Source organism: Eptatretus burgeri, chromosome 1 (assembly GCF_056783735.1).
Source record: "Eptatretus burgeri isolate ZD-2024b chromosome 1, Ebu_testis_v1, whole genome shotgun sequence".
NCBI classification, from domain to species: Eukaryota; Metazoa; Chordata; class Myxini; order Myxiniformes; family Myxinidae; genus Eptatretus; species Eptatretus burgeri.
In genome coordinates this window covers 111,552,841-111,580,566 of record NC_140961.1, presented here as the reverse complement: position 1 = coordinate 111,580,566, position 27,726 = coordinate 111,552,841, and the positions used below count along the sequence as shown (strand labels likewise).

Sequence of the window (27,726 nt, the reverse complement as noted above, 5' to 3'; positions counted from 1 at the left end):
GGTGTGTTGTAGGAGTCTACAAAGAGCTAATGCAATGGAACTTGCACTATTGCTTCCTTCTCAGATCAAAACCGGGGAGAGGCGTGGGGGGTGGGGTGTCCTTTTTCAGGTCAGAGATGAGCGAGCTATTGGGCACCATAGTCATAGTGCATTCCCACCACTGTCACCACTGCTCCTTGCCATCGGTGTTAACCAGGTTACATGTGGTGGTCCAGAAAGGCTTGAGGGTTTTCAATTGGGTTCTGTGTATATCATGAAGGTCTTCGTGTGTGGGGATTGGAGAGATTTGGGTTTAAGTTCAGAGGTAATCTCGGGCAGTTGTTTTGTCTCTGTATATCAGGAGGAAAAATGTTAAAGAGAACTGGCACCCAGGATAGAGGTGTAGGTTTCATCCCAAACAGGTGTAGATTGTCCTCATTCTACTGTTGACGAAAGACACCGTGGGATATTTAACGTCTACCAAAACAAATGCTCCAGACATGTCCTCTGGCTTAACGTCCTTCTAATGACGGCACACACATCGATGAATAACCTGTAAATTCATTTTTTTTTTTAAATTGCACTCAGTCGTAGGAACACCGAGGAACACCTCTCTACTTGAGATCCACAAAATTATTGACAACTTGAATTATTTACAAATTTTGCAAAACATCTGACAACACGTAAAAACGAATGATAAATTGCGCGTCACATCGGACCCCGTCCGTACATGAGGGTTGTTTCCTGCTACGAGAGGACAGCAGAGAAAACCGGTTAACAAATTGAAATATTTATCATTCTTATTCATCCTTTTGCTTTTCACACGTGCACAAGTCAGCTCGATGTTGCGTATCTATGATGACGAGCCGAGCTGGAGGTTGTTTAGTTCAGTACATATCGTTTTATGACACACATTGCACTTTATCCTCGATTCATACTCCAAGTACTTCGCATAACATCATCATTAAACGACGTTGCCAATTTTTCTTGGAACTTCAAATTGCCAAGTCGAGTAAGTCCATCCATGCGCTCCGCATGGAAACTTCATGAAATAATAATTATTCGTCCACATGAGAGGCTGATTTCGTTTCACGGTGCTTCTTCGCTCCTCTGTAAATCCAAATATCCACAAAAGGGTGCACATCATCACTTCGGTTCAGGAATGCGTAAAGATGGGACACTGTGTGGTGCCGACGTGATGAAGATACAATCTATATAACGACAGAAGGCAAATTTGTGGCTGCCTCGGACACCATGTTTTATGCTTCTTGTTTTTTTTTCCATCAGACCCCAACTTTCCAGGTACACAAGCAGCCGGATGATTGTACAGGCAATTCCAAGACGAGCGTCACAATCATTGACTTCTCTCTGTCGTATTATTTGTTAAACCTACGGAGGCATCGCTCAGATGTGAAGTGCGAGGCACGTGGCGCATAAGGGCGTCATGGGCGCGGCTTGTGCATCATTCCTATTGCCCCCTCCCCCCCCCCAATACCCGCCCGCGCACCGGTGTGACGCCAAGCAACGTCGAGCCCACAGCAGTCTTGTCCTGAGAATATCAGAAAAGCCTGCACTGTGTTGTGGTCCTTGCTCCTGAGCAGTCCAATTTATTTATATTTTATTCTTCCACGTGACCTGCCTGGCACACTGCCCAGCTGGAAGCACATAGTGTCCCGCATCCAGACGACCTGCTCGTCCGGTGGGCACCTGCTGCAGCTTGCACACGATGCACAAACCCAGAAAGGCATCAGCGCGGGACACGGACGTAACCGAGTCGGTGACGGATCTCCTGGCAAATGAGTTGCAACCGGAGGGTTTTGGGAAGAATGAGAGGCGTGCAGAGACCCGACGCATCATCCACGACCGCGACGAGGACCTGGACAAGGACGAAGGACGACCCGCGTGGGGAAACAAGTTGCAGTACATTCTTGCGCAGATAGGCTTCTCCGTTGGACTTGGCAACGTGTGGCGTTTTCCATACTTGTGCCAAAAGAATGGTGGAGGTGCGTCTGTAATTTCTATACCTTTGCTGCGTCTGGTGTTTGTGCCGATGTGCTGCTGTGTCATCGTTGACCCGCCAGCGTGCATGTAGTCCTAATATGTCATACCATAACTTGTCATGACAACATATATATATATATATATATATATATATATATATATATATATATATATATATATATATATATATATATATATATCTATATATATATATATATATATATATATATATATATATATATATATATATATAGATAGATATATATATATATATATATATATATATATATAGATAGATATATATATATATATATATATATATATATATAGATAGATATATATATATAGATAGATATATATATATAGATAGATATATATATATAGATAGATATATATATATATAGATATATATATATATATATATATAGATAGATATATATATATATATATATAGATAGATATATATATATATATAGATATATATATATATATATATATATATATATAGCCTGGTGTTGGCGCAGTGGTTCGGGCAGCGGCTTGGGATCCAAAAGGTCCTGAGTTCAAGCCCCGTTGGGCCACTGAATTAATACACCAGGGGTTAGACTCAGCCTGTCATCCTTCCGAGGTCGGCGAAATGAGTACCAGTATACTGGGCCGGTGTATACCCCGGTTAAAATAGGTGTACCATATCCATGTGTCGTAAGAGGCGACCAGGGTTGCGTCAGGAAGGGCATCCGGCGTAAAACATGTGCCAAATCACTATGCGGATCATACGGATGATCCGCTGTGGCGACCCCTAACGGGAGCAGCCGAAAGAAGAAGAAGAAGAGATATATATATATATATATATATATATATATATATATATATATATATATATATATATATATATATATATATATATATATATATATACATACACACACACCGTTCAAATTTTGCTTGGGCACAAATAATGCTGTGGAATCTTGCTGTGTGCAGGTGCATACCTGATTCCATATTTCATCCTACTTCTGGTTGTTGGAATTCCATTATTTTTTCTCGAGCTTGGAGTCGGGCAAAGGATGCGTCGAGGCAGTGTTGGCGTGTGGACTTACATCAGCAGCAAGCTGGGAGGAATTGGTTATACGAGCTGCTTGGCAAGTAATGCACACTCTGCCCAGTTCTTAAGAATGACCTGATTGAATTGCTTGAATAATATTCGAATAACTTTTGCTTTGAAGTTCCATCCTTTTGCTGAACGAGTTACCCAGTTTTGTCCCTCTTTGATATGGTCACATTAACTTTTTTTTTACACAGGTGTGCTACTATGTGGCGATGTATTACAATGTCATCATTTGCTGGAGCTTTTTCTACTTCTTTAACTCGTTCCAGTCTCCATTACCCTGGGCCACATGTCCAGTCTTTCAAAATGCGACGGTCACTGGTAAGTATTGTCATAATCAAAGCAAGTACCGACACAATGTCTGATTAAATAATTTGTGGTGTGTGTATGTAAATATAAAATCTGTTTTGTTATCGGTTCGGTGTGAGGGACTATCACGAGGGGGGTCTCTCGGACCCACGGCTCGACCTCCGACTCTGAAGCCATCAGCCACAGGTAACTCAGCGACCCAATGGGTTACTTGGCGACTGCAGACACCAGTTGAAGCCACCAAGCCAAGCTGAATCCTCGCTCTTAGTAATTGCGTTACCTTACCGGTGGTTTGGTTACTTTAAGTAGGGAACCGTGCTCTCGACTCCGCACCCTGTCGACTTATTACATATGGCCAAATGAAACCGTGGGTGGGAGTCGGCTATCCGTTCAAGCACATCAATGGGACAGAACTTCCCGTCTATCTTTCAAGTATGAATGAACCAATGAACCAATATTGTCGAACCAATGAGGAAAAGACAATCGGGCAAATTTGAAAGATACTTACCAAACAAAACAGCAAGCATTTCTTTGCAATGAAGGAGCAGCACGTATTTACAATTGGGAAATCAATGAGCACATATGGCAAGCAGGCAAAGACACAAAAGAGCAGACTTACCCCGAGCATGCATATATTTCCCTTTAAGACATTCTTATTACATTGATACAGGATAGGCACCATCATTCAACCGTAAGAACATAGATTAGAAAGAGATGAACAGATAAGAAGTAGAATGGAGCTTGGCTTTGGCCCCTGGCTCAGCTGACACAGATAGGGCTGGCCTGTGTCGATCTCAATATGGAGGGTAGGAAAAGAGGATGAGTGGGGTCTCCATGCGATGTCGGGAGGTGTAGTATCGTAATGACGGAAGATTCGAGGAAGGATGTGCGGTGCGAATGAGTGCTTCACCCTGATGGGTCAAGAGGTAAATTGTTGATTGCTTTTTCTTTATCGTTGATTCTCGTTATGCATCCAAATTAGACAATCAGCGGTTTGTAGAGACAGCAAGAAAAGATTGTATAAGTCAGTATTGAGCTGAAGTGCACTGAAGACCTCTCCCCGTGCCGCCAGTCTCGGGACAGCGCAACTCATATCAGCTCAGCGCAGCTTGTCCAAGCTCAGCACTCTTGCACACTTATCCCAGCTCAGTGTAGCTTTCCAAGCTTAGTCAGGTCCCTCAGCACAAACAGGCAGGCAGCTTTCCTTCTGATGAGATCACCAGTGCACACCAACAGCAGCAAACACCTTCAGTCACTTGCGTTTTAGACTTCCTGGGCCAGGCATGATTTCAGGGGAGCAGGGTTCATGGGAGGTGGAGTTCAAGGGATCAAGTGTCGCTATGTGCTTTTTGACCTTGCGTGGGACATCCTCATTGTCCATGCTCACCATGGTGTTGAAGTTGTGGAGGTGTTTCGTGGAAAACGACGATGTTGCTGGAGTTGGGTTTCTCAGAAGACTATGTTCCCGGAGTTGGGTTTCTCAGAAGACGATGTTCCCGGAGTTGGGTTTCTCAGAAGACGATGTTCCCGGAGTTGGGTTTCTCAGAAGACGATGTTCCCGGAGTTGGGTTTCTCAGAAGATGATGTTCCCGGAGTTGGGTTTCTCAGAAGATGATGTTCCCGGAGTTGGGTTTCTCAGAAGATGATGTTCCCGGAGTTGGGTTTCTCAGAAGATAATGTTCCCGGAGTTGGGTTTCTCAGAAGATGATGTTCCCGGAGTTGGGTTTCTCAAGAGACGACATTCTTGCCGAAGTGCTTGTGGAGGTCATACACTGTACATGTGTGAGAAACGTTGTTTTATAGTGTGCTGAAATGCATAACATGCAGGAAGAAATTGGAAAACTGTAAACTTGATGGTTGATTATGCTGTGACCACTAAGCCCTAGAAACAAAAGAGTAAGGGATTGAAATGGAAGAAAGGATGGATTGTAGGATTAAAAGATGGATTGAGAGATGGATTGATGGCTTGAAAGTAGATTTAAGGATTGAAAGTGCATATAAAGGGGGAAAATCACACCTGGCTAATTGTTTATTCCCTCCATTCACAGGTGAGAGGTGTGGGTGGGTCTTCGTTTTTCATTTATATATTGACTGCTTTTGACACTTGCACGTGGAACATGCTTGAGGGCCTCATTGGTATGCATTGCTGTCGACGCTATCGCTGATTCACGAACAAGCGATGAAACTGGTCTGGCAGCTGAAGGGTGTGGTGTAGCATTGGGATTCTCATTTGTGGTACTGTTTGTGAATGTCTTTACAGCTCTGGAGGAACTATGGGAAGGGTTTGAAACAGCAAAGGGCTTAACTTGTGTCGGCCTTCTTGGGTTGCTTTCTGCAGCAGCTTCAGCTCGAGGAAGGAGTGTAGGAGGTGTTAATTATTTATATAATCCTAGCTACCTGCATTGAGTTGATTTGGTGAGAGCTGATTGGCTATTCCCTCTGTTCACAGGTGAGAGATGTGGGTGGGTCTTTTATTCATATATATATATATATATATATATATATATATATATATATATATATATATATATATATATATATGTATATGTATATGTATATGTATATGTATATATATATATATATATATATATATATATATATATATATATATATATATATATATATATATATATATATATATATATATATATATACATATCTTTTTAACCACCGACTGACTGACTGATTCACTGACTGATATTAAAGATCTGATATTAAACCCAACTGAGGGCAATCTCGTTCCGGTTCTGGGTTTGGAGCATTGGCAGGTCTCCTTGGGGGCTCCCTGCTGACGATCTCAAAGTTAAGATTCCGGTCCTTATCTGTCCTGTTTTAACTGTTTATTTTCTCACCTACATGTTACTGTTTGTTCCTAGTTCGGTTTTGTTTCAAAAATCATGCTATTTTGTGAAATTTCATCGAATTTGTCTTACTGTGTGCTTGAGGCCTATCCTTGAGGCTTGAGGCCTACGCTTTGTTCCCCAAGTTGTACGATCGTGTTTATTTGTTTTTACTCGTCATTATCTTCAATTTCTGTCTTTCCCACTTTCTTAACGTCCCCCATCCCTCCCACCGAATCACTCTATTTCTTATGTTAAATAAAAAAATAAAAAAACGCTACCTTTCTCTGATTATTCTTCTTCTTCTTCTTCTTTTTCTGCTTTTTCTTCTTTTTCTTCTTTCTCCTTCTTTTTCTCCTTCTTTTTCTCCTTCCTCCTCTTCTTCCTCGATTTTTCTACAACACTTCCATGACCTAATCTGTTGAAAACTCTCTCAAACATTAATAATAATAACAAAAACGACCTCGAATAATGCTTCATCTTGCTCTTTCACACGTGTGGTACTCTTTACTGTATCAGAATGCACTTCTCTTCTGTGATTTAAACAGACTGCTCTCAATTCGACCTTTCCTTCATACCTTGCGTAAAAATTCCAACTGTTACAGCGTTTCTTCTCTCCATTCTCTGAATTTGCCTTTATTGCATCCCTCAAGAAATGTGTTTAATGGCATAACTGACCTAAAACTTAAAAAAAAAAAAAACAGTTTGCCATGAACGTTCGCTTTCCAACAACCATTCTTTTTTTCCAACTTCAGTGCCAACTCACTCCTCTCACCCCTAACTCTCAAAGCAACCATCCCACTCTTCTCCCTCCAAGCCTCCCTCTCACCTCTCTCAAAAACTCCCCCCTCACCTTTCTCCCATGATTCATCCCCCCTCACTCATCCTTCCCAAAGTTGCCCGCACTCCCATCCACAAAGCTTCCTCCTTCCACTGCCCTCTCACCTCCATCTCTTCACTCCACCTCCTCAAATCCTCAACTGCCTTCTGCCCCCTCTCTTGTCCCCCCTCTCCCCCAGCACCACAGAGCCTTTTCTCCTCCTCATTTGGCCCACTCCCCCACACTCTTTCAACAACACTCCTTACCTCCCACCTCTAACTCATGTCCTACCCCCCCTCTCCCCCCACCCCCTGCACCCAAAGACTCCTCCCCTACCTAGTCATAAAAAGTATGGACCTCAAATATCTGGGGCCTTCGCTCAAACCTTTCAGATTTTTCCATAAAGGTTGCCACTGACAAACCAGACATAATCTGCCAAACAGAAGCTTTCCTCCCCCAAGACGGGTCTGACTCCCAAGTATCTCTCCCTGGTTACTCCCTCCTCCAGTTTGACAGACCTGAGCCTCGCCCTGGTGGAGGAGTTGCCCTCTTCATCAAAGACTCTATTCCTCATTCTCCTTGAACTACCCTCACTCCCCCAAACCCCCAGGAATACCTCTGGATATGGCTTCCCCTCCACTCCCACTTCATGTTAATATGTGTACTGTACAATCCACCTAACAGTGATGACTCTATCTACACCTCACTATCTGAAAACATGGACCAACTTCGATCTTCTCATCCAAACTCTCTCTTCCTCATATGTGGTGACTTCAATTTTTTTTTTTTTGTATACCTTGGTCGAGGCTCGTATGTGAGCTAACACACAACTCACAGCAAGGAGGCATGAGACAAGAGGGGCGGGAGTGGAAGGGACAAAACAGTGGGGAACAGACACATTAGGTGAACTGTGGAAGGGAGAGGGATGGGGATGGGACGGGGAACATGGCGAAGAGAAGATGGACATTACAGGGACTTTCAGGAATGAAAGCAGGTGAATTGAAGGAAGTGGGCTTGGGTGGATTATCGGGGGTAGAAAAGATCGAGGATTTGGATGAGGGAAGATAAGAGATGGTGGTGAACAGCTGTTTTGAAAGCCTGGAGGGAAGAATGGGAAAGAATAGAGTGAGGAAGTTTATTCCAAAGGCGGGAAAAAAGAGGAATGAAAGAGTGAAGATGAGCAGTGATTCGTAATTTTGGTAGTTTTACCAGAAGGGGGTTGTTGGCGGACCTTGAGCGCCCTGTGGAAATGTGGTGGGGACAAATCGCAGAGAGAGCAGGGGGGCAAGGCTGGAGAGGAGTCGGTAGAAGACAGAAAGACCACCGACCAACCTGCGGTGATTGAGTGAGAGGCCCAAAGACTCAGCTTCATTGCGGGAGATGCCGATGATCTTAAATGCCCTGGTTTTGACAGCATGAAGCCGAGAAAGGTGGGAGGCAGGAGCACCAGCCCAGAGGGGAGAGCAGTACTCCATCAGGCTACGGACAAAAGCTTTGTAAGTGGTCAGGAGCTCAAGAGGGCCGAGGAAGGACTTTGCACGACGGAGGATTCCCAGTTGGCGACTGGCTTTTGAGGCGAGGTTGGAAATGTGACTTTCCCAGGAAAGGTCATGGCAGATAGTGAGACCCAGAAGCTTGAAAGAAAAGACTTCTTCCAGAGGATTGTTGAGAAAGTGGATGGGGGGGTTTTCTAAATGGTCCTTTCGACGAGACATAGTGAGTGTGAGATTTGTCTGGATTGAAAGACATGTTCCACGTGTTGGACCAGTTTGTGATTTTATCCAGATCTGCAGTGAGCGAAGAAGCTGCTGCTTGCCGGTCTGAGGGATGACAGATGGTACGGCATAGGGTGGAGTCGTCGGCAAAGAGAAATAGAGGATTTTCCAGAGAGTCCGAGAGATCATTGATGAAAACCAGAAAAAGAACAGGACCCAGAACGCTACCTTGAGGAACTCCAGCCTGCACAGGAAGAGGGGATGAAAGAACTCCATTTAGGGCCACACGTTGACTGCGACAGGAGAGGAAGTCTGCGAGCCATGAGTGGAGATGGCCTTGAATACCATGGGAAGAGAGTTTGGTGAGTAGTGCAGGGTGCCAGACTGTGTCAAAAGCATGTGATATGTCCAGGGATACGGCTCGGATTTCCTGTCTGGCATTGAGGACCTCCATCCATTGATGGGAGAGCAGAAGCAGCATATCCAGGGTAGAGTGACCTTGTCTGAAACCAAATTGATGATTGGAAATCAAGCCATTGGAGAAGAGGAAGGATTTCATGTCTGAAGTGATGATGGATTCCATAACCTTGCTGATGATTGGGAGAAGGCTGATTGGTCTGTAGTTACAGGGATCTGTTTTCGCACCTTTTTATGCAGGGCAGTGATGTTAGCAGATTTCCAAGCAGATGGCAGATGACCTTGGGCAAATGAGAGGGTGAATAGAACAGAGAGAGGGTGAGCAAGAGCAGAAGAGCAGGCTTTGAGGACACGTGGGTTGATGCCGTCTGGACCGGTTGCAGAATCTGACTCGAGGTTTGAAAGCAAGCTCTCCACCTTGTCAGAAGAAAAAGATACAGAGTCCAGGGACAGTTGGGTGCGACTGGGTAAAGTGGGTAGAGATAATGATGGGTTTAGGACACAATATTTAGCTGCAAACACCGAGTTTAGACATTCAGCTTTATCACGTGTGGAATCAGCAGTGCGGCCATTTGAGGTAAGGGAGGGGATGGAGGGGGAACATACACCAGAAACAGATTTGATTAAACGCCACCAGGATTTTGAGGAGGGAGAGAGGTTTGAGAGTTCAGACTTGAGATGAGAAAGATGTTGTTTTTTGGCTCTCCTGAGGGTAGATACACACTTGTTCCGAGCTTTGTGGAAAGAACTAAGATTGCCCTCAGTTGGGTTTGCTTTCCATAAAGGCAAGTTGTTTCAGGACAACTGCCTAGCCACAAGCTTCAGTAAACCAAGGACGGGAGGAAGGGTAGGACAACTGAACATGAGAGGGGATAAATCTGTGCATGAGGCAGAGCAAGTTTCTTTGAAAGAATTCCCAGGATGAGTTGATGTTTGAGAAAGTAGTGATAGGAGACCAGTCTGTAAGTTTGATGGCTGCTCGGAGACCCTGCCAGTCGGCTTGAGTGAAATGCCAGACTCGACGGCAGTGAGGTGGTTCTCTGATAACAGCCAGAGAGATGTCCACTTTAACAAGGACGTGGTCAGAAGAACCAATTGGAGCGAAGGAAGAGCAGCAGCTATTGTCAGGGAAATTTGTCAAAATCAGATCCAGAAGAGATGGAGTACCATTCGTTGAGATCCAGGTCGGGAAGTTGACCGATTGAGTCAGTCCCAATGAGTCGCAGAAAGCTTTTGCTGAGGTGCCATGGCAGGTGAGAGAGGTACCCACACCTAGCCAACTGGCGTGATGACAATTGAAGTCACCACATAAGAGGAAGAGAGAGTTTGGATGAGAAGATAGAAGATGGTCCATGTTTTCAGATAGTGAGGTGTAGATGGAGTCATCACTGTTCGGTGGACGGTACAGTACACATATAAACATGAGGTGGGAGTGGAGGGGAAGCCGAAGCCAGAGTATTCCTGGGGGTGTGGGGGAGTGAGAGCAGTGCATGGAGAGTGAGGAATAGAGTCTTTGATGAAGAGAGCAACACCTCCACCAGGACGAGGCTCAGGTCTGTCATACCATAAGAGGGAGTAACCGGGGAGAGATACTTGGGAGTCAGACACGTCTTGGGAGAGGAAAGTTTCTGTTTGGCAGATAATGTCTGGTTTGTCAGTGGCAACCTGTATGGAAAGATCTGAAAGGTTTGAGCGAAGGCCCCGGATATTGAGGTCCACACTTTTAATGAAGAGGTAGGGGAGGAGGCTTTGGGTGCAGGGGGTGGAGGGGGAGGGTAGGACAAGGGACGAGGGGGGAGGTAAGGAGTGTTGTTGAAAGAGTGTGGGGTATTGCAGAATAGCGAGGGGAGGGGGGCGAAAGAGGAGGAGAAAAGGCTCTGTGGTGCTGGGGGAGAGCGGGGACAAGAGACAAGGAAGAAGGCAGTTGAGGATTTGAGGAGGTGGAGTGAAGAGATGGAGGTGAGAGGGCAGTGGAGGGAGGCAGCTTGGTGGATGAGAGGGGGGCAACTTTGAGAAGGCTGAGTGAGGGGGATGAAAGGTGGGAGAAAGGTGAGGGGGAATTTTTGAGAGAGGTGAGAGGGAGGTTTGGAGGGAGAAGAGTGGGATGGTTGCTTTGAGAGTGAGAGTGAGGGGTGAGGGGGTGAGTTGGCACTGAAGTTGGAAAAAAAGAATGGTTGATGGAAAGCTAACATCCATGGCAAACTGTGGTTTTTAAAAGTTTTAGGTCAGAGATGCGATTTAACACAATTCTTGATGGATGCAATGAAGGCGAATTCAGAGAATAGAGAGAAGAAACGCTGTAATAGTTGGATTTTTTAGGCAAGGAATGAAGGAGAGGTCGAAATGAGAGCAGTCTGTTAAAATAGCAGAAGAGTAGTGCATTGTGAAACAGTAAAGAGTACCACATGTGTGAGAGAGGAAGATGAAGCATTATAAGATCGTTTTTGTTGTTAATATTGTCATCATGTCATCATGATGTAAAAATTGTCATCATGCCAGTTGGCGAGGTGTGGGTACCTCTCTCACCTGCCATGGCACCTCAGCAAAAGCTTTCTGCGACTCATTGGGACTGACTCAATCGGTCAACTTCCCGACCCAGATCTCAACCAATGGTACTCCATCTCTTCTGGATCTGATTTTGACAAATTTCCCTGACTATCTGCTGCTCTTCCTCCACTTAAATCGGTTCTTCTGACCACATCCTTGTCAAAGTGGACATCTCTCTGGCTATTATCAGAGAACCACCTCATCGCCGTCGAGTATGGCATTTCACTCAAGCCGACTGGCAGGGTCTACAAGCAGCCCTCAAACTTATAAACTGGTATTCTATTGCTACTTTCTCCAACATCAACTCATCCTGGGAATTTTTTCAAAGAAACTTGCTCTCCCTCATGCACAGATTTATCCCCTCTCGTCTTCAGTTGTCCTACCCTTCCTCCTATCCTTGGTTCATTGAAGCTTGTGGTGAGGCAGTTGTCCTGAAACAACTTGCCTTTGACTCATGGAAAGCAAAACCAACTGAGGGAAATCTCAGTTCCTTCCATAAAGCTCGGAACAAGTGTGTATCTACCCTCAGGAGAGCCAGAAAACAACATCTTTCTAAGCTAAAGTCTGAACTTTCAAACCTCTCTCCCTCCTCAAAATCCTGGTGGCATCTAATCAAATCTGTTTCTGTTGTGTGTTCCCTCTCCATCTCCTCCCTTTCCTCAAATGGCCGCACTGCGGATACTGCACATGAAAAGGCTGAATGCCTAAACTCTGTGTTTGCAGCTAAACCTTGTGTCCAAAACCCACCACTTTCTCTACCCACCTTACCCAATCACACCCAACTGTCACTGGACTCTCTGTCCTTTTCTCCTGACAAGGTGGAGAGCTTGCTGTCAAACCTTGACTCAGATTCTGCAACCGGTCCAAACGGCATCAGCCCACGTGTCCTCAAAGCCTGCTCTTCTGCTCTTGCTCACCGTCTCTCTGTCCTATTCACCCTCTCATTTGCTCAAGGCCATCTGCTTGGAAATCAGCAAACATCACTTCCCTACACAAAAAAGGTGCAAAATCAGATCCCTACAACTACAGACCAATCAACCTTCTCCCAATCATCAGCGAGGTTATGGAATCAATCATCCCTTCAGACATCAAATCCTTCCTCTTCTCCAATGGCTTGATTTCTGATCATCAATTTGGTTTCAGACCAGGTCACTCTACCCTGGCCATGTTGCTTCTGCTCTGCCAACAATGGATGGGAGGCCTCAATGCCAGACAGGAAATCCGAGCCGTATGCCTAGACACATCACGTGGTTTTTTTTTTGTATACCTTGTCGAGGCTCGTATGAGAGCAAACACACAATGCACAGCAAGGGTTCATGAGATGAGGGGCGGAAGTGGGAGGGACAAAACAGTGGGGAACAGACACATTAGGAGATCTGTGGAAGGGGGAGTGATGGGACAGGGAAAATGGGGAATAGAAGAAAGACATTACAGGGACTTTCAGGAAGGAAAGCAGGGAATTTGAAGGAAGTGGTCTTGGGTGGATTATCGGGGGCAGAAAAGATCGAGGATTTGGATGGGGGATGATAAGAGGTGGTGGTGAACAGCTGTTTTGAAAGCCTGGAGGGAAGAATGCGAAAGAATAGAGTTATGGAGTTTCTTCCAAAGGTGAGGAAAAAGAGGAATGAAAGAGTGAAGGTGAGCAGTGATTCGTGATTTTGGTAGTTTTACCAGAAGGGGGTTGTTGGCGGACCTTGAGCGCCCTGTGGAAATGTGGTGGGGACAAATCGCACAGAGAGCGGGGGGGGGGCAAGGCTGGAGGGAGATGGGAGAAGAGAGAACGACCACCGACAAACCTGCGGTGATTGAGTGAGAGGCCCAAAGACTCAGCCTCATTGCGGGAGATGCTGATGATCCGATATGCCCTTGGTTTCTACAGCGTGAAGCCGAGAAAGGTGGGAGGCAGGAGCACCAGCCCAGAGGGGAGAGCAGTACTCCGTCAGCCTACGGACAAAAGCTTTGTAAGTGGTCAGGAGCTCAGGAGGGCCGAGGAAGGACTTTGCACGATGGAGGATTCCTAGTCGGTGACTGGCTTTGGAGGCGAGGTTTTGACAAAGTCTGGCACCCTGCCCTGATACCAAACTCTCTTCCTATGGTATCCCAGGCCATGTCCACTCATGGCTCGCAGACTTCCTCTCCTTTCGCAGTCACCGTGTGGCCCTAAATGGAGTTCTTTCATCCCCCCCTCCCCTTCCTGTCCAGGCTGGTGTTCCTCAAAGTAGCGTTCTGGGCCCTGTTCTTTTTCTGGTTTTCATCAATGATCTCTCCGACTCTGGAAAATCCTCTATATATCTTTGCTGATGACTCCACCCTCTGCCATACCATCAGTCATCCCTCAGACTGGCAAGCAACAGATTCTTTGCTCACTGCTGATCTGGATAAAATCACAAACTGGTCCAACACATGGAACATGTCTTTCAATCTGGACAAATCTCACACTCTCACTATGTCTCTTCATAATGACCGTTTAGAACACCCACCCCCCCCCTCAATCAACTTTCTCAGCAATCCTCTGGAAGAAGTCCTTTCTTTCAAGCTTCTGGATCTCACTATCTGCAATGACATTTCCTGGGAAAGCCACATTTCAAATCTCATCTCCAAAGCCATTACAAATTTCAGAAAATTAAATATAAATACAAAACTAGAATGCATTGCTTGAATACATGTCCACCCTGTTATGTTAGCAATTGTGAATTCGGTCAGGTGTAACCAATCATCTTCAAAATCACAAACCAAGTTAATTGGCCTCCACCTGTGTTATATTGTGGTGATTCTGATTATTTCAAAATAAAATCAGCTGTTCCTGTCGGTTTCCTCTGCTGGATAGTGTGTTTTACAGCACGGACTCAACGATGAGCACTAAGGAGCTTTCAAAAGACCTATGGGATAAAGTTGTGGAAATGCACAGATCAGGAGATGGGTTTAAAAATATTTCAAAGGCCTTGGATATCCCTTGGAGCACAGCCAAAACAATCATTAAGAGGTGGAAGGCGTATGCACCACCAAGACGCTGCCCAGATCACGGCGGCCCTCTGAACAGGATGGCTAAGCCAGGAGGAGACTGATCAGAGAGACTACCAAGAGGCCATGGGTGACTTTGAAAGAGCTACAGCCATTTATGGCAAAGACTGGTCAATGTTTGCATGTGACAACAATATCCCAAGCACTCCATAAATCTGGCCTGTGCAGAAGGGTGGCAAGAAGAAAGCCATTACTCAAAAAAGCTCACGTTGAGTCCCATTTGAGATGAGTAAAAAAAACAATCTGGAGATTCTGAAGCCGTGTGGCAAGAGGTTTTGTGGTCTGACGAAACCAAGATGGAACATTTTGGCCGAAATGCAAAACGTTGTGTTTGGCACCAACCCAACACAGCACATCACCCAAAGAACACCATCCCGTCTGTGAAGCATGGTGGTGGCAGAATCATGCGATGGGAATGTTTCTCATCAGCAGGGATTGGGGCACTTGCCAGGATAGAAGGGAAAATTAATGAAGAAAAATACAGAAAAATCTGAGAGGAAAACCTGCTTCCCTCTGCAAGAAAGCTGAAATTGTGATGGAAGTTCAACTTTCAGCATAACAACGACCTGAAGCACACAGCCAAAGCTGCACTGGAGTGGCTCAGGAACAAAAACATAAATGTACTTGAGTGGCCCAGTCAGAGCTTCGACCTCAATCCAATCGATAATCTGTGGCATGACTTGAAGATTGCTATCCATCAACACTCTCCATGCAACTTGACTGAGCTTGAACAGTATTGTCCAGAAGAATTGAAAAATATTGCCCAATCCAAGTGTGCAAAGTTGGTGGAAACGTATCACAACAGACTCACAGCTGTAATTCCCATCAAAGGTGCTTCCACCAAGTATTAACTCAGGAGGGTGGACACTTATCCAACCAAAATATTCTAGTTTTATATTTTAAAATAAATTTTCTGAAGTTTGTGGAATTTGTTTTTCACTTGGAAGTTGCCAATTACGATGTGTAAAGAAAGGTGGAAAAAGTCTGATTTAATGCAAATCCAAGTTATAAGGCAACAAAAGGTGAAAATTTTGAAAGGGGGTGTAGACTTTCTTATAGGCACTCTAAGCGACCCAAGACAATGGGGAAGCATGGTTCGTATGCTTACACGACGATGTGTAAGCATACCCCTCTAGTATTTGCATATATGTTTAAACAGCATTTATTTGTACATACATTTTATTTATTTATTTATTTTTAAAAAAGGAACTTCCAACCAAAAGTAAACTCGGTCGACTCCGCTACATTGAACAATAAGCAAGAGTAGACCCAGTCTCTGGCAACATTTCACCTGCTTCACAGCTGGCTTCCTCAAGCCAATAGAACCCGAGCCTCAGCACGTGTCCAGTTTTTATTACGATACGACCGCTCATTTCCGGTCACGTGCTGGTGCTGAATGTTGAATGGAGGAGTGCTTTTATGCATATGTGGAATTGAGGAATTGAGGAATAGAGGAATTGAGGAATTGCTTATGTCGAACGCTTTATCCTCCGGTGATAAAGTCGCCGGTGTAATTATGTTTTCAGGTTGTCCGTACACACATACATATGTCCATGCTAATTTTCTGTTTTCTCTGCAACCGCTTGTCCAATTGACACAAAAGTTTCACTGTATGTGCGACCACTCATGTAGAATGTTTGTAAGATAATCATGATGCTGTATGTCACGTGGTGTGGCAGCCATGTTGAAAATAAGAAAAAAACTTTGGACCTCTGTATCTCTGAAACCATATGATGGAAAAAATTGAAACTTGGCACATGTGAAGTACTTGCCGTGGGAAACAAGGGTGATTTTTTTTTTTTTGAGGACGTCATAGGAGGCTTCGTTGTGACATCAAAATTGCATACGTCAAATGCTTTATCCAATCAGCATGAACATTTTTGGAGGTCATTCAGGGATAAATTTTAATTGGGGGGAAAACAATTGATGATGCCATCTGTCACATGGTTTGGCAGCCATATTGTTTTTAACATAAAACCCTCAAAATTTTTCTTCTCCAAAATGGTTGAACAGATGAAGGCAAAACTTTACAGATATGATCACCTATCCATGATTAGCCCAAAGTTCTCCAACCATGACATCATAGGTTACATGCTTTGACAGCAATATTGTATTCACCCTCAAACCTTTAAAAATAACCTCTCCAGAACGTCTTGACAGATCGAGGGGAAACTTCACCCACATGTTACCCAATCCTTGGGGATACCAGGTTGTTCACAAATAATTCATAGGTCACATGGTCTGGCAGCCATATTGTATTGAATATACATATTTGAAAAATTATTTCTCTTGAAGTGCTTCATCAATCGGCATGAAACTTCACAATTATGATCTAGTAGGCACGGGGACATAGTCCGGCAGACATATTTTTCTTTAACATAAAAACATTCAAAAATCTTCTTCTCCTAGAATGGCTGAACAGATTGAGATGAAACTTTACAGGTATGATTGCCTATCTATGAGGAACAAAAAGTTCTCCACCTATGATGTCATAGGTCACATAGTTTGGCAGGTATTATTTTTTTGAAGAACAACCATTTTAAAATCTTCTACAGAACAGCATGAGAGATTGAAACTTCACCCACGTGTTCCCCAATCCTAAGGGATACCAGGGGGTTCACGAATAACTCATAGGTCACATGGTCCGGTCGCCATATTGGTTTGAATGAAAATCTTAAAAAAAAAATCTTTCTCTTGAACCGCTTCATCAATCGATGTGAAGATCTCGGTTATTATCTCGTCGTCATGTGGAATATATGTTTTAAATTTCGACCTCATCAGTCGCATGGTCTGGAAGCTAGAATTATTTAATATTTTGAATCTGGATTCAGGGATTTAAATCAAACTGGTACAAGTATGTTTAATGATGTAATAATGAGGGCGGAGGCATATCTGGTGACATCGTGACGTCGAAGAGTGCCCTTATAGTTTGTTTTATTTTGCAAACCTCAAGGAAAATAAATGTCAAATCACATCATCGATGGGCTGCTCTGCTCCTTTTTTTTTTATTTTTACTTGCATGTGATCTGGTGTTGTATGTGTGTGGGTGAGCATGTGTGTGCACTTGTTAACCTCCGCCATCGAAGATGGACGGAGGTTACTGTTTTCACCCGTCTTTGTTTGTTTGTTTGTTTGTTTGTGAACAGTATTACGGAAAAACTCCTGGATGGATTTCGACGAAACTTTGTGGGGGGATTAGGTATGGTCCAAGGATCATGCCATTAGATTTTGGAATTGGTTCAAAGTCCAATATGGCCGCTATGGCGGCCATTTTGAAAAAAAATTTGAATTTTTGTTTTTGCATTTCTACATGTTTTAAGTGATTTCCAACCAAAAAAAAAAATTTTGTTGGAGGAAAAAAACAACAATTTTGCAACTTTTTTTCAAAAAAAATTTCGAGTTTATTTGAAAACTGTTTGAATTTTTTTTTTGCATTTCTACATGTTGTAAGTGATTTCCAACCCCCCCTCTCCCCCAAAAAAAATTTGTTAGAGAAAAAAAATTAGAAATTTTGCAACTTTTTTTTCAAAAAAATGTGGGGTTTTTTTGGCATTTCTACATGCGCATCCATGTAGTTTAGTTTATTCAATCGTGGTTCAGTAGAGTCTGATCCGTTTTGACCTACAATGAATAGGATATCAGGTTCACTTAAGTGACCCAGCAGTATTGACGGCAGAGGTTTTGCACTCTACCGAGTGCTCCCCCTCTAGTTATTCTTGTTTTTGTGTTTCCGGAGCATGGACATGGCTGGTTTCATTTCTGGAGCACGGACATGGCTGGTTTCGTGTCCGGGTTGGACGTGATGAGTTGTGTGATTGTTGGGGTTCTCATTAGATGTTGTACACACGTGGATGTGGTGTTTCAGATTGAATGCTGTTTGTTGCTCACCATATTCAGCTGTTTGCACCATCCAGTTTTCACCATTTTTATAAGAGTTGTGTATTGTGTGTGTACTTGAGGTGTATTCCTTGTTTTGGCTTAATGGTTAGGGTGGTGGGCTTGGGATCCTAGGATCCTGAGTTCAAATCACCCTCGGCTGTTGAATTAATACCTGGTGAGGTTAATTCCGCCTGTCATCCTTCTGAGGTCGACAAAATGAGTGCCAGCTTACTGGTATCCTGTGTCGGAGTGGCGACCCGTCCAGGATTGTGCCGATAGCCAAGGACACTGCTTAGGCAGCACCAACGCTCTGCACAGAGTATGGTCGCGATGGATGGATGAGGTGTGTACATTTTAATAAGAGGTGTGTGTTTGTGTGTGTGTGTCCACAGTCTTCCTAGTTATACCACCCTCTCGACACTTTGCATGCCATGCTTCTAATATCAACCTGTCGTTTGTTGCATGTTGTGTCGAGGACATGGGTCCCATCAAAGTCAAATTTGTGGCCAGATTGCAGGCAACGACATGCTTTTTGCTGATTGTCACTTTTATAAGCCTGTTTGCTTTATCATGTGCATCTAGCCTTTGTTTGAAATTTCTTCCAGTTTGGCCAATGTAGAATTGGTCACAGTCTCTGCATGATGAATGGTAAACGGCTCCAGATTTATCACCTGTTGATATTGTGTGTTTTAGGTTTGGAATTGCATTAAGGATGGTGTGTAGAGGCTTGGAGGAATATGGCTACATCAATCCGTGCACTGCATACTATCCTGACTATCCTGTTGGAAAGGCCCGGGTAGTATGGCAGTGAAAAGCAGAAAGAGGAGCCTGGTTAAAAACCTGCATAAACTTGGAATGTCAATATTGTAGTCAGGAATCGACATCAGGTGTTGTCACTTTGGTCATGAAATTCATAATCCTTTCTTTATCATGAAATTTCCGCAATTTTGAATATTCATTGAGGTCAAATGATATAAAATCATAATATTTATAATGCTGGATAATCATTTTTTTAAGGAAATCTATAGATTCTTTCAGATAATGTGATGTACAACTTTATATTTAGGACTGTAGTGACTGCAACATCAAATTTTTCCAAAAACCTGGCTTCGGAAGTATTTTTTCAAAGGCTGTGCCCAAATTTCATTATCATTGGCAATAAGAAGCTATAACTTGAGTGAGTAGTAGATTTCTGCCTCCATTCTATAATTCCACAGTCAATTTCTTGATATTTAGCCAACAAAGACCTGTTTATGTGGGTCTAATTGAACATATTTTAGTTGTTCCCTATCAATGGTGGCCATTTGAATATATAATGAGTTCATGTGCCTCCCCCCCCACCCCGCCAAAAAAATTGCCGCTGTTTTCATGTCTTTTAGTCTTTGCCCTTTCTAAAATTTATAGTTTGCAACCTCAAGATTGAACTTTCAAATTTGTCCCCCTCCTCTAAAATCTGATGGGATCATGTTAAGTATGTCGCTGGTGTTTACTCCCCTTCCATCCCTTCCCTTACTTAAAATGTCAAACGACTCAGCTCGTGAGAAGGCCAAATGCTTCATTCTGTGTTTACTTGCAAATATTTTGTCTCCAACCCCTCACTCTCTGTACTCACACTTCCCAGTCATACCCAACTGCTCATGGACTTGATTGGACTCTCATAGGCTCTGGAGAAGGTGGAGAGGTTTCTGCCAACCCTGTTTGACTCTGACTTTGGAAGACATCAGCTCGCGCCTCCTAAAAACCTGCTCTGCTGCTCTTGCACATCCTTTATCTGCCCTTTCATACTATCGTTTGCCCTTGCTCATCTTTCATTTGCTTGGAAATCCAGCAACATTACTGCATTACATTAAAAAGGGGCAAAAACAGATCCACTTAACTACAGACATATTGGCTGACTTCCAATCATCAGCAAGGTCATGGAATCCATCATCACAGTTGCTATGAAATCCTTTCTTTTCACCAACAGCCTCAGACCAGGTCACTCCACTTGGACATGCTGCTTCTACTCACACATCAATGGATGGAAGCCCTCAATTTTAGACAGGATATCAGGGCCCCTCTCTCTGGACATATCTTGTGCTTTCAATACAGTCTGACATCCTGCCTTGCTTTCAAAGCAAAATACTTCTGGCACCCAAGGCCATCTCCACATTTGGACTACTGACTTCCACGTGTGCCTCTCATTGGAATCCAAGGCTGGAGTACCCCAAGGCAATGTTCTGGGCCCAGTCCTATTCCTAATCTTCATAAATGATCTCTCTGAATCTCTGGAAAATCCCCTTTTTCTATTTTCTGATGACTCCACCCTCTGCCATGACATCCCTCTCTTCAGACTTTGAAAAAATCACAAGCTGGTCAAACACTTGGAATATGTCTTTCAATTCTCTCCCTCTCTATCCTCTCTCTCTCTCTATTCTCTCTCTCTATCCTATCCTATCCTATCCTATCCTATCCTATCCTATCCTATCCTATCCTATCCTCTCTCTCTGTCTCTCTCAGAAAGGACCATCTGGAAACGACCCCTCCCCCATCTACTTTCTTTACAATCCTCTTGAGAAAGATCAGTCACTCAAACTCCTGGGTTTCACGATCAGCCATGATCTTTCTTCGGCCAATCACATTTCAGTGGCACACTGGGCATCCTCCATCAATCCAAGTCTTTTCTTGACACACTTGAACTCTTATCCACCAACAAGGCCTTTTCAGCAGCTTTATGGAGTGCTGTTCTCTCCTCAGCTTGATACCCGATAAGGGCGTGAAGGGGATTTGTTTGTCCTGAGTACACAATTCCTGAAAACTGGACTTGTCATAATTCTCAAATTGGACATACGGAGACAAAGATCATGGCTTGGGTGGAAATATTTTTGTTTAAAATAAACAGGAGAAAGCTTGGATGGCGACTTATCTTATTCGTCCACAATCCTATTGGGTAGTTTTACGTTTTTTTATGTGCAATTGCTGATGAAATTTGTGCTTACAGTAACATTTATGACATTCGTTGCTTCTTTCTACCTGAGGGATGATGGATTGGCAATACTGATGTAGTGTAACATATTGATTACAGTTGTGGAACCAGAATGCCAGAAAAGTTCTGCAACAACATTCTTCTGGTATCGTGAAACTCTCGACATCTCCAACTCTATCTCAGAAGGAGGAGATCTGAACTGGCGTGTGACACTTTGCCTGCTTCTCGCATGGCTTGTGGTGGGACTTGCCATGATCCGTGGTATTCAGTCATCTGGAAAGGTGTGATTATTGTCAGATAATTTTCTGTTGTTTTTGTTTTGTAGGTTTTTTTATGGGAGCCACTATAGAAGACCATGCTCCTGTCCTCTCGATGTTTTTTTAGAGATGTGATTTTTGAAACAAAGTTTGTTCCAAAACAATATTTGGATTTTACCACACTTCTTTTTTCCCAATGCAACAATTTTCAATGTCATTATGTTTCAGTAATTTCTGATTGGATCTAACATCCATCAGATGTAAAGACGGCATAAAAGCTTGTTTGCTCAGACAGTGTGTGTGTGTGTGTGTGTGTGTGTGTGTGTGTGTGTGTGTGTGTGTGTGTGTGTGTGTGTGTGTGTGTGTGTGTGTGTGTGTGTGTGTGTGTGTGTGTGTGTGTGTGTGTGTGTGTGTGTGTGTGTGTGTGTGTGTGTGTGTGTGTGTGTGTCCTTCATAACTCCAAAACCATGAAACCTTGCAGCCTGAAACTTTGTAAGCATACGAAGGAAACTCAAAGGGAGTTCCTGAATGAAAACTAAGTAGTTGGGTAAATTTAAACACACCTTTTGAAGATAATTACCGGGGTGCACAATATGAAAAAACAAAAACGGCTTATCCTTGGTCAGCCTGCTTTCACCTCACAGGGGTCTTAAGCCGCCATTTTGTTTCGGTCTTAAAAATTCCTTGCCTTGGAGCAGGCCACAACAGTTTCTGTATGACAAAGCACTTGTCATTGAATGCCTGATCTTCATACCTATGAATCACTGTATACATCGCTAATAGCTTGCCAAGCCATACCTTATCAACCATTTCATTGGAGTGCTTGTTTGTGTCGACAGTCAGACCCTGACATTCGCGGTTTCACCCAATGTATTCGCAGTTCATAAAATGTGATCTGCTTCAACATTTGCAGCCCTGTGCGTTGCGTATTCGTGTTTATTTTTTTTCACAGCTGTATTCATAGTTTCTCTGACCTGCTTCTACATTTGTGGCCTTGGACTTCATGTATTTGTGATGTTTCTGACCTGCTTCTACATTTGCGGGCCAGTGTTTTATGTATTTGTTGTTGTTTTTGTGCGTATTCTTGGCTTTTCGTGGGCGTATTCACAGTTTTTCTGACATGCCTCCACATTCTCCATTCTGTGCCTCATGTATTCATGATTTTTTACAGGATTTTTTTATTTTACCTGATGAATCATGAACCCCTTGGAATCTATACCGCTTTTTTCCCCCATTTAAACAATGCCCCGACATTCGAGGATTCGACATTCACGGCATTCTTCAGGAATGTATCTCCCACAAATGTCTGGGGCCGAATATATATATATATATATATATATATATATATATATATATATATATATATATATATATATATATATATATATATATATATATGTAGATTTCCGTCGGTGTGCGGATGACCACTTCAGCCAAATCGCGGTCGCGCTCCCACCGAAGGCTGGAATCCAGTCGTAGCTTTCCGGACAACCGCGAAAACCAGCTATGGGCGCCTTTTAACGCATCATAAACTTGTCAGTTATTCTGTCCACGCGCTACAGGGTTAATCGCCGAATTGTCGATATACCTAACTATTCGCGCGGACAGAAATACCGAGAGGTTGTACCTCGACGTGAACTTGTACGGAATGAGCCGTAAGGCGTGCTCGTCCCATGTGCATTTTGCCGAGCGGTTTTAAATCGCCAAGCTCCGTCGGACCAGATTATCACTTTTATTGGCCTTAATAGCCAGTTAACATCCCAAGCGCACCGTGGCAGTCAATGGCAGAAAATGACGCAACGAGCAGGTTGACCTTTAAACCATGGGCATTTATTCTCACAAGCATGCAATCAATGAATGGTGGGATGGGAACAAGACACAAGCAAAAAGCTTGCAGCCGAGTTCTATATTTCTATACAAGCACGTATCTATGCCAGTTCTACTTAATGGAAGACAAGGCGCCACAGACTTTCATGTAAAAACCCAAGGAAAGAAAAGGGCTTGTAAGCCTTTAATGTACTCAGAGCCGGAATGACCGGAAGGCTCCGAGAGGCCGGGCCGGTTACCTGGCCGCCCCCTGGTGGCGACTCGGTGGTCTTCGGATCAGCGAACCTTGGTGTCTCCATCTCGCTGCCCCATTGCCAACGCCGAGGCGGCTCGAATGGTGACTTGTTCGGTCGGGGGCCTGGCGGCGTGCCTGACTCTCCAAGCTCCGCTCTCCTCGATGACTCATGGGCTTGGTTGGTTCTGGGCCTGGCGGCGCGCCTGACTCTCCACGCCCCGCTCTCCTCGACGGGCTCCAACAAGCTGCCCTCCACCAACGACACTTCAACGAACGACCAACGAACTTCCCAACGAATCGCGCTCTCGGCATCCCAACGCGCCTTTTTATAGCCCCGGGGGGTGAAGCCGCTTTAGGTTTCTTCAGCCGAAGCTGGCGCTGCCCCCTTTCACCCATGAACTTTCACCCCAGGCTGGCTCCGCCCCTTTCACCTCTGATTGGCCAGTTCCCTTCAAGGCAAAGGCCGTTTTGATCCGATTCTGCAAATCAGCCGTGAAGACGGCTGATTTGCACATGGACGCTGGAATGTGGTTCCTATGGCGGCGCGGCATGTCCGCGTCAACAGCATTTTGCCGCTGTGCTGAGGATGGCATGATGGTGTCCCGATGTTGATGGCGTTGTGGTGGGGATGGCGTGGTTGTAGAGTTGTTGGCGTTGTGGTGCAGGTGGCGTGGTTGTAGAGTTTGTTGTTGAGGAGATGTTGTTTGTTTAAAATAAAAGATAGAAAAAGAATAACGGCTAACTCAAAGATTCACAGCCCGGCACACGAAGAAATTACCTTTACACATCGGTGGGGGAACCTTACCTGAAACACGTACTTATCGAATAACTGATCTCTGGGGAACCTGAATGGTGTTCTGTGAATTTCCACCACCGTAACACTACCCCCTCCCCTTTTTACAGACTCGTCCTGAGTCGTCAAATTTTTGTGTGCCTTCATGTGTAAGTTCTCCCCTAATATGATTTACCTTCGGATCCCTGAGTGCGACATTTGGTGTATCCATGTCGCAAAAATAAATAGCCTATGGGCTGTGCAACTAACTAAACAAACTCACTCATTTGGACAACTTAACGACATTGCCGGCACTAAGACGGACATGCAGGGGGAGCAAAACTTATTTACACCTTAACTTAGAATTTTACACTAAACCATGGCCCAGGACCGATGGACTCTGTGGGCAAGAACGCATGGCAATGCCAGTCAGTTGTTATGTGAGGGTGAGCAACTCTGCAGCTGAAGGTCAGACGTCCTCAGGGACTGATCAAAAGGTCCCCCTTGAGTTTCTTCCTTCTCTCCTACCCCAGCTGCTGGAGGCAACTCACCCTAACCCGGCATGCCATATGCCATCCCACAGGCCATTTGAAGAGGGTAGACAGGCTGCCCAAATGCAGTCTCTGGCTCCCTGTGCAGGAACAAGAAGGTAGCCGGCTGCCCAATGCAGTCCCAGGCTCCCCCCCTTGACATGAACTGGATGGATGAAGCAGAAACACAAAACTGTGCACAGGCTGCACAAATGCAGTCCCCGTGTGTGGCTGCCTGCAGGGCAGCCCTTGCAAAACACGCTGATCCTGGCGCACATGGTGATGGATGGACACAGGGGCAAATGCAAGACACAAGGGTAGCAGGCATTGGGTCATGGTAGAGGCAGACAAACAAGGCATGGCGAGGCAAGGCCGGAACAGGCCGTTGTAGCACAAACAGGCCAGCATGTGAAGCTGGCCGGCCTCTGGTCTCATTCTGGGAGGGAGTGTGGTGGTGCCGGTCGCTCTGAAGGTGGGCTCGGACCTACCCTATGGTCTCCCCCCCCAAACCTATCGCCTTTGCCTGTCTCTGTCCATACCCACTCCCTTATTTTGCAACAATACAACCAATTTAGCCCCATTTTTTTCTTTTTTTTTATTTCCTTTTAATAAATCGTCTCCCTAACCCCCTTTATTGTCTCTGTCCGAGTAGCCTATTCCCAACCCCTACGTTCCCTTCCTGGAGGGGAATAAGGGAGAGGCTAGCATCCTGTCTCGAAGCCCAAATGAAGCCTCAGAATGGCCTCCCTCAGATCTCAGCGATCTTCCACGGTGAGTCCAGCGGCCTACCGAGAGCGAAGGGATGGATGGTGCGAAGGGGTACATTTCCCTATCTACCCTAACATTTATTAATGCTTATCCTACCCCGGGCTTCCCAAAAGCACCTCTCACTTAAACTATTGGTTCTACCAACCAAGATTCACGTCGCCTGTGTTGGTGTCCTCACAAATTTGGGCCTTGCCCTCAAATTTTCCCTCGTGCCCTTGCACCGTTTCGTGGCGGGGCAGTGTGGCTCACTTGGCAGTAACGTCCCCTCTACCGAATCTCCAACCATGGCACCGCCCGGGCCCTGAGACTGGCTCCGAGCCTACCAGCTCCCTAAGATCTGGGGAGTGCCCTCTGGCTACTCCCCGTCGACGCTCACGTGGCAGGCTAGCGCCACGGGCCCCTTTTCCCCGGGTGCCCATGCCCACGACACTGCCCACGCGGCCATTGGCGCTACGGGTCGCGCTTCATGCAGGCCCACCCTGTGCCCACGACACTATCCCGGCCCCTCTTGGGCCCTTGGCCTACCGCGGCCGACTAGTCCGGTGCCCGTGGTGCCTACTAAGCGATACTCACCGTTCGCAGCCACACTCCCAGCCTGTCAACAGGACTCCTGCAACCCTCCAAACGGGTTTCGGGCTTCATATTTGGTACATAGGTACAGACTGTGGAGACAGTGTGTCGCGACATACGTTCGTCATCTAAAGTGGTTGCCATGGCAACTAGGATGCTGTTTGCCATGTCGAAGCACAATTCTGTATATACCTTCTTGTTCGGGCCTATATTGTGCTCACTTGAGCTCTTGTTAATAATGTGGCAGTGAGGAGTTTTTATTTACGTCGCAGTGAGGTGTTTTTTAATAACGTGGGGTGAGGTATTTTTATTAACATGGAGGTGAGATGTTTTCAATCATGTGTAGGTAAGGTCTTTTTAATAATGTGTTGGTGAGGTGTTTTTAATAACGTGTTGGTGAGGCGTTTTTATTAACGTGGAGGTGAGGTATTTTTATTTACGTCGCGGTTTTGTGTTTCTAATAACGTTGTGGTCAGGTGCTTTGATTAATGTGGAGCTTAGGTATTTTTAATAACGTGGCGGTGAGGTGTTTTTAATAACGTGGCGCTTACGTATTTTTAATAACGTGGGAGTGAGGTGTTTTTATCAACGTGGATGTGAAGTTATTTTAATTACATGGCGGTGAGGTGTTAATAACGAGGAGGTGAGGTGATTTCAATCATGTGGTGATGTGGTGATGAGGTGTTTGTAATAATGTGGAGGTGAACTGTTTTTAATAACGTGGCTGTGAGGTGTTTTGAATAACGTCGCGGTAAGGTGTTTTATCAACGTGGATGTGAAGTTATTTTAATAACGTGGCTGTGAGGTGTTTTTCATAACGTGGCTATGAGGTGTTTTATTAACATGGCAGTGAGGGGTTTTAAATAAAGTGGAGGTGAGGTGTTTTAATAACTTTGGGGTGAGGTGTTTTTAATAACGTGGCAGTGGGGTGTTTTGAATAACGTGGAGGTAAGGTGTTATTAATAACGTGGGGGTGATGTGTTTTTAATAACGTGGCCATGAGATGTTTTTAATAACGTGGCTGTGAGGTGTTTTTATTAACATGGCAGTGAGGGGTTTTAAATAACGTCGAGGTGAGGTGTTTTTAATAACCTGGCTGTGAGATGTTTTTAATAACGTGGAGGTAAGGTGTTTTTAATAACGTGGAAGTGAGGTGTTTTTATTAA

General features: G+C 44.6%; 1 protein-coding gene across 1 annotated transcript in view; it reads left to right on the top strand.

Annotated features, from left to right (window-relative positions):
* The first annotated feature begins 1,500 nt into the window (after positions 1-1,500).
* The window catches only part of LOC147035186 (sodium-dependent neutral amino acid transporter B(0)AT2-like), a 138,153-nt gene continuing 111,927 nt past the window's right edge, over positions 1,501-27,726 (top strand). The window contains exons 1-4 of the mRNA XM_085895057.1: positions 1,501-1,982; positions 2,965-3,122; positions 3,283-3,409; positions 21,701-21,882. Of these exons, the coding sequence (XP_085751183.1) occupies positions 1,706-1,982; positions 2,965-3,122; positions 3,283-3,409; positions 21,701-21,882 (744 nt within the window). The 5' untranslated portion in view covers positions 1,501-1,705. The remainder of the gene's footprint in view (positions 1,983-2,964; positions 3,123-3,282; positions 3,410-21,700; positions 21,883-27,726) is intronic.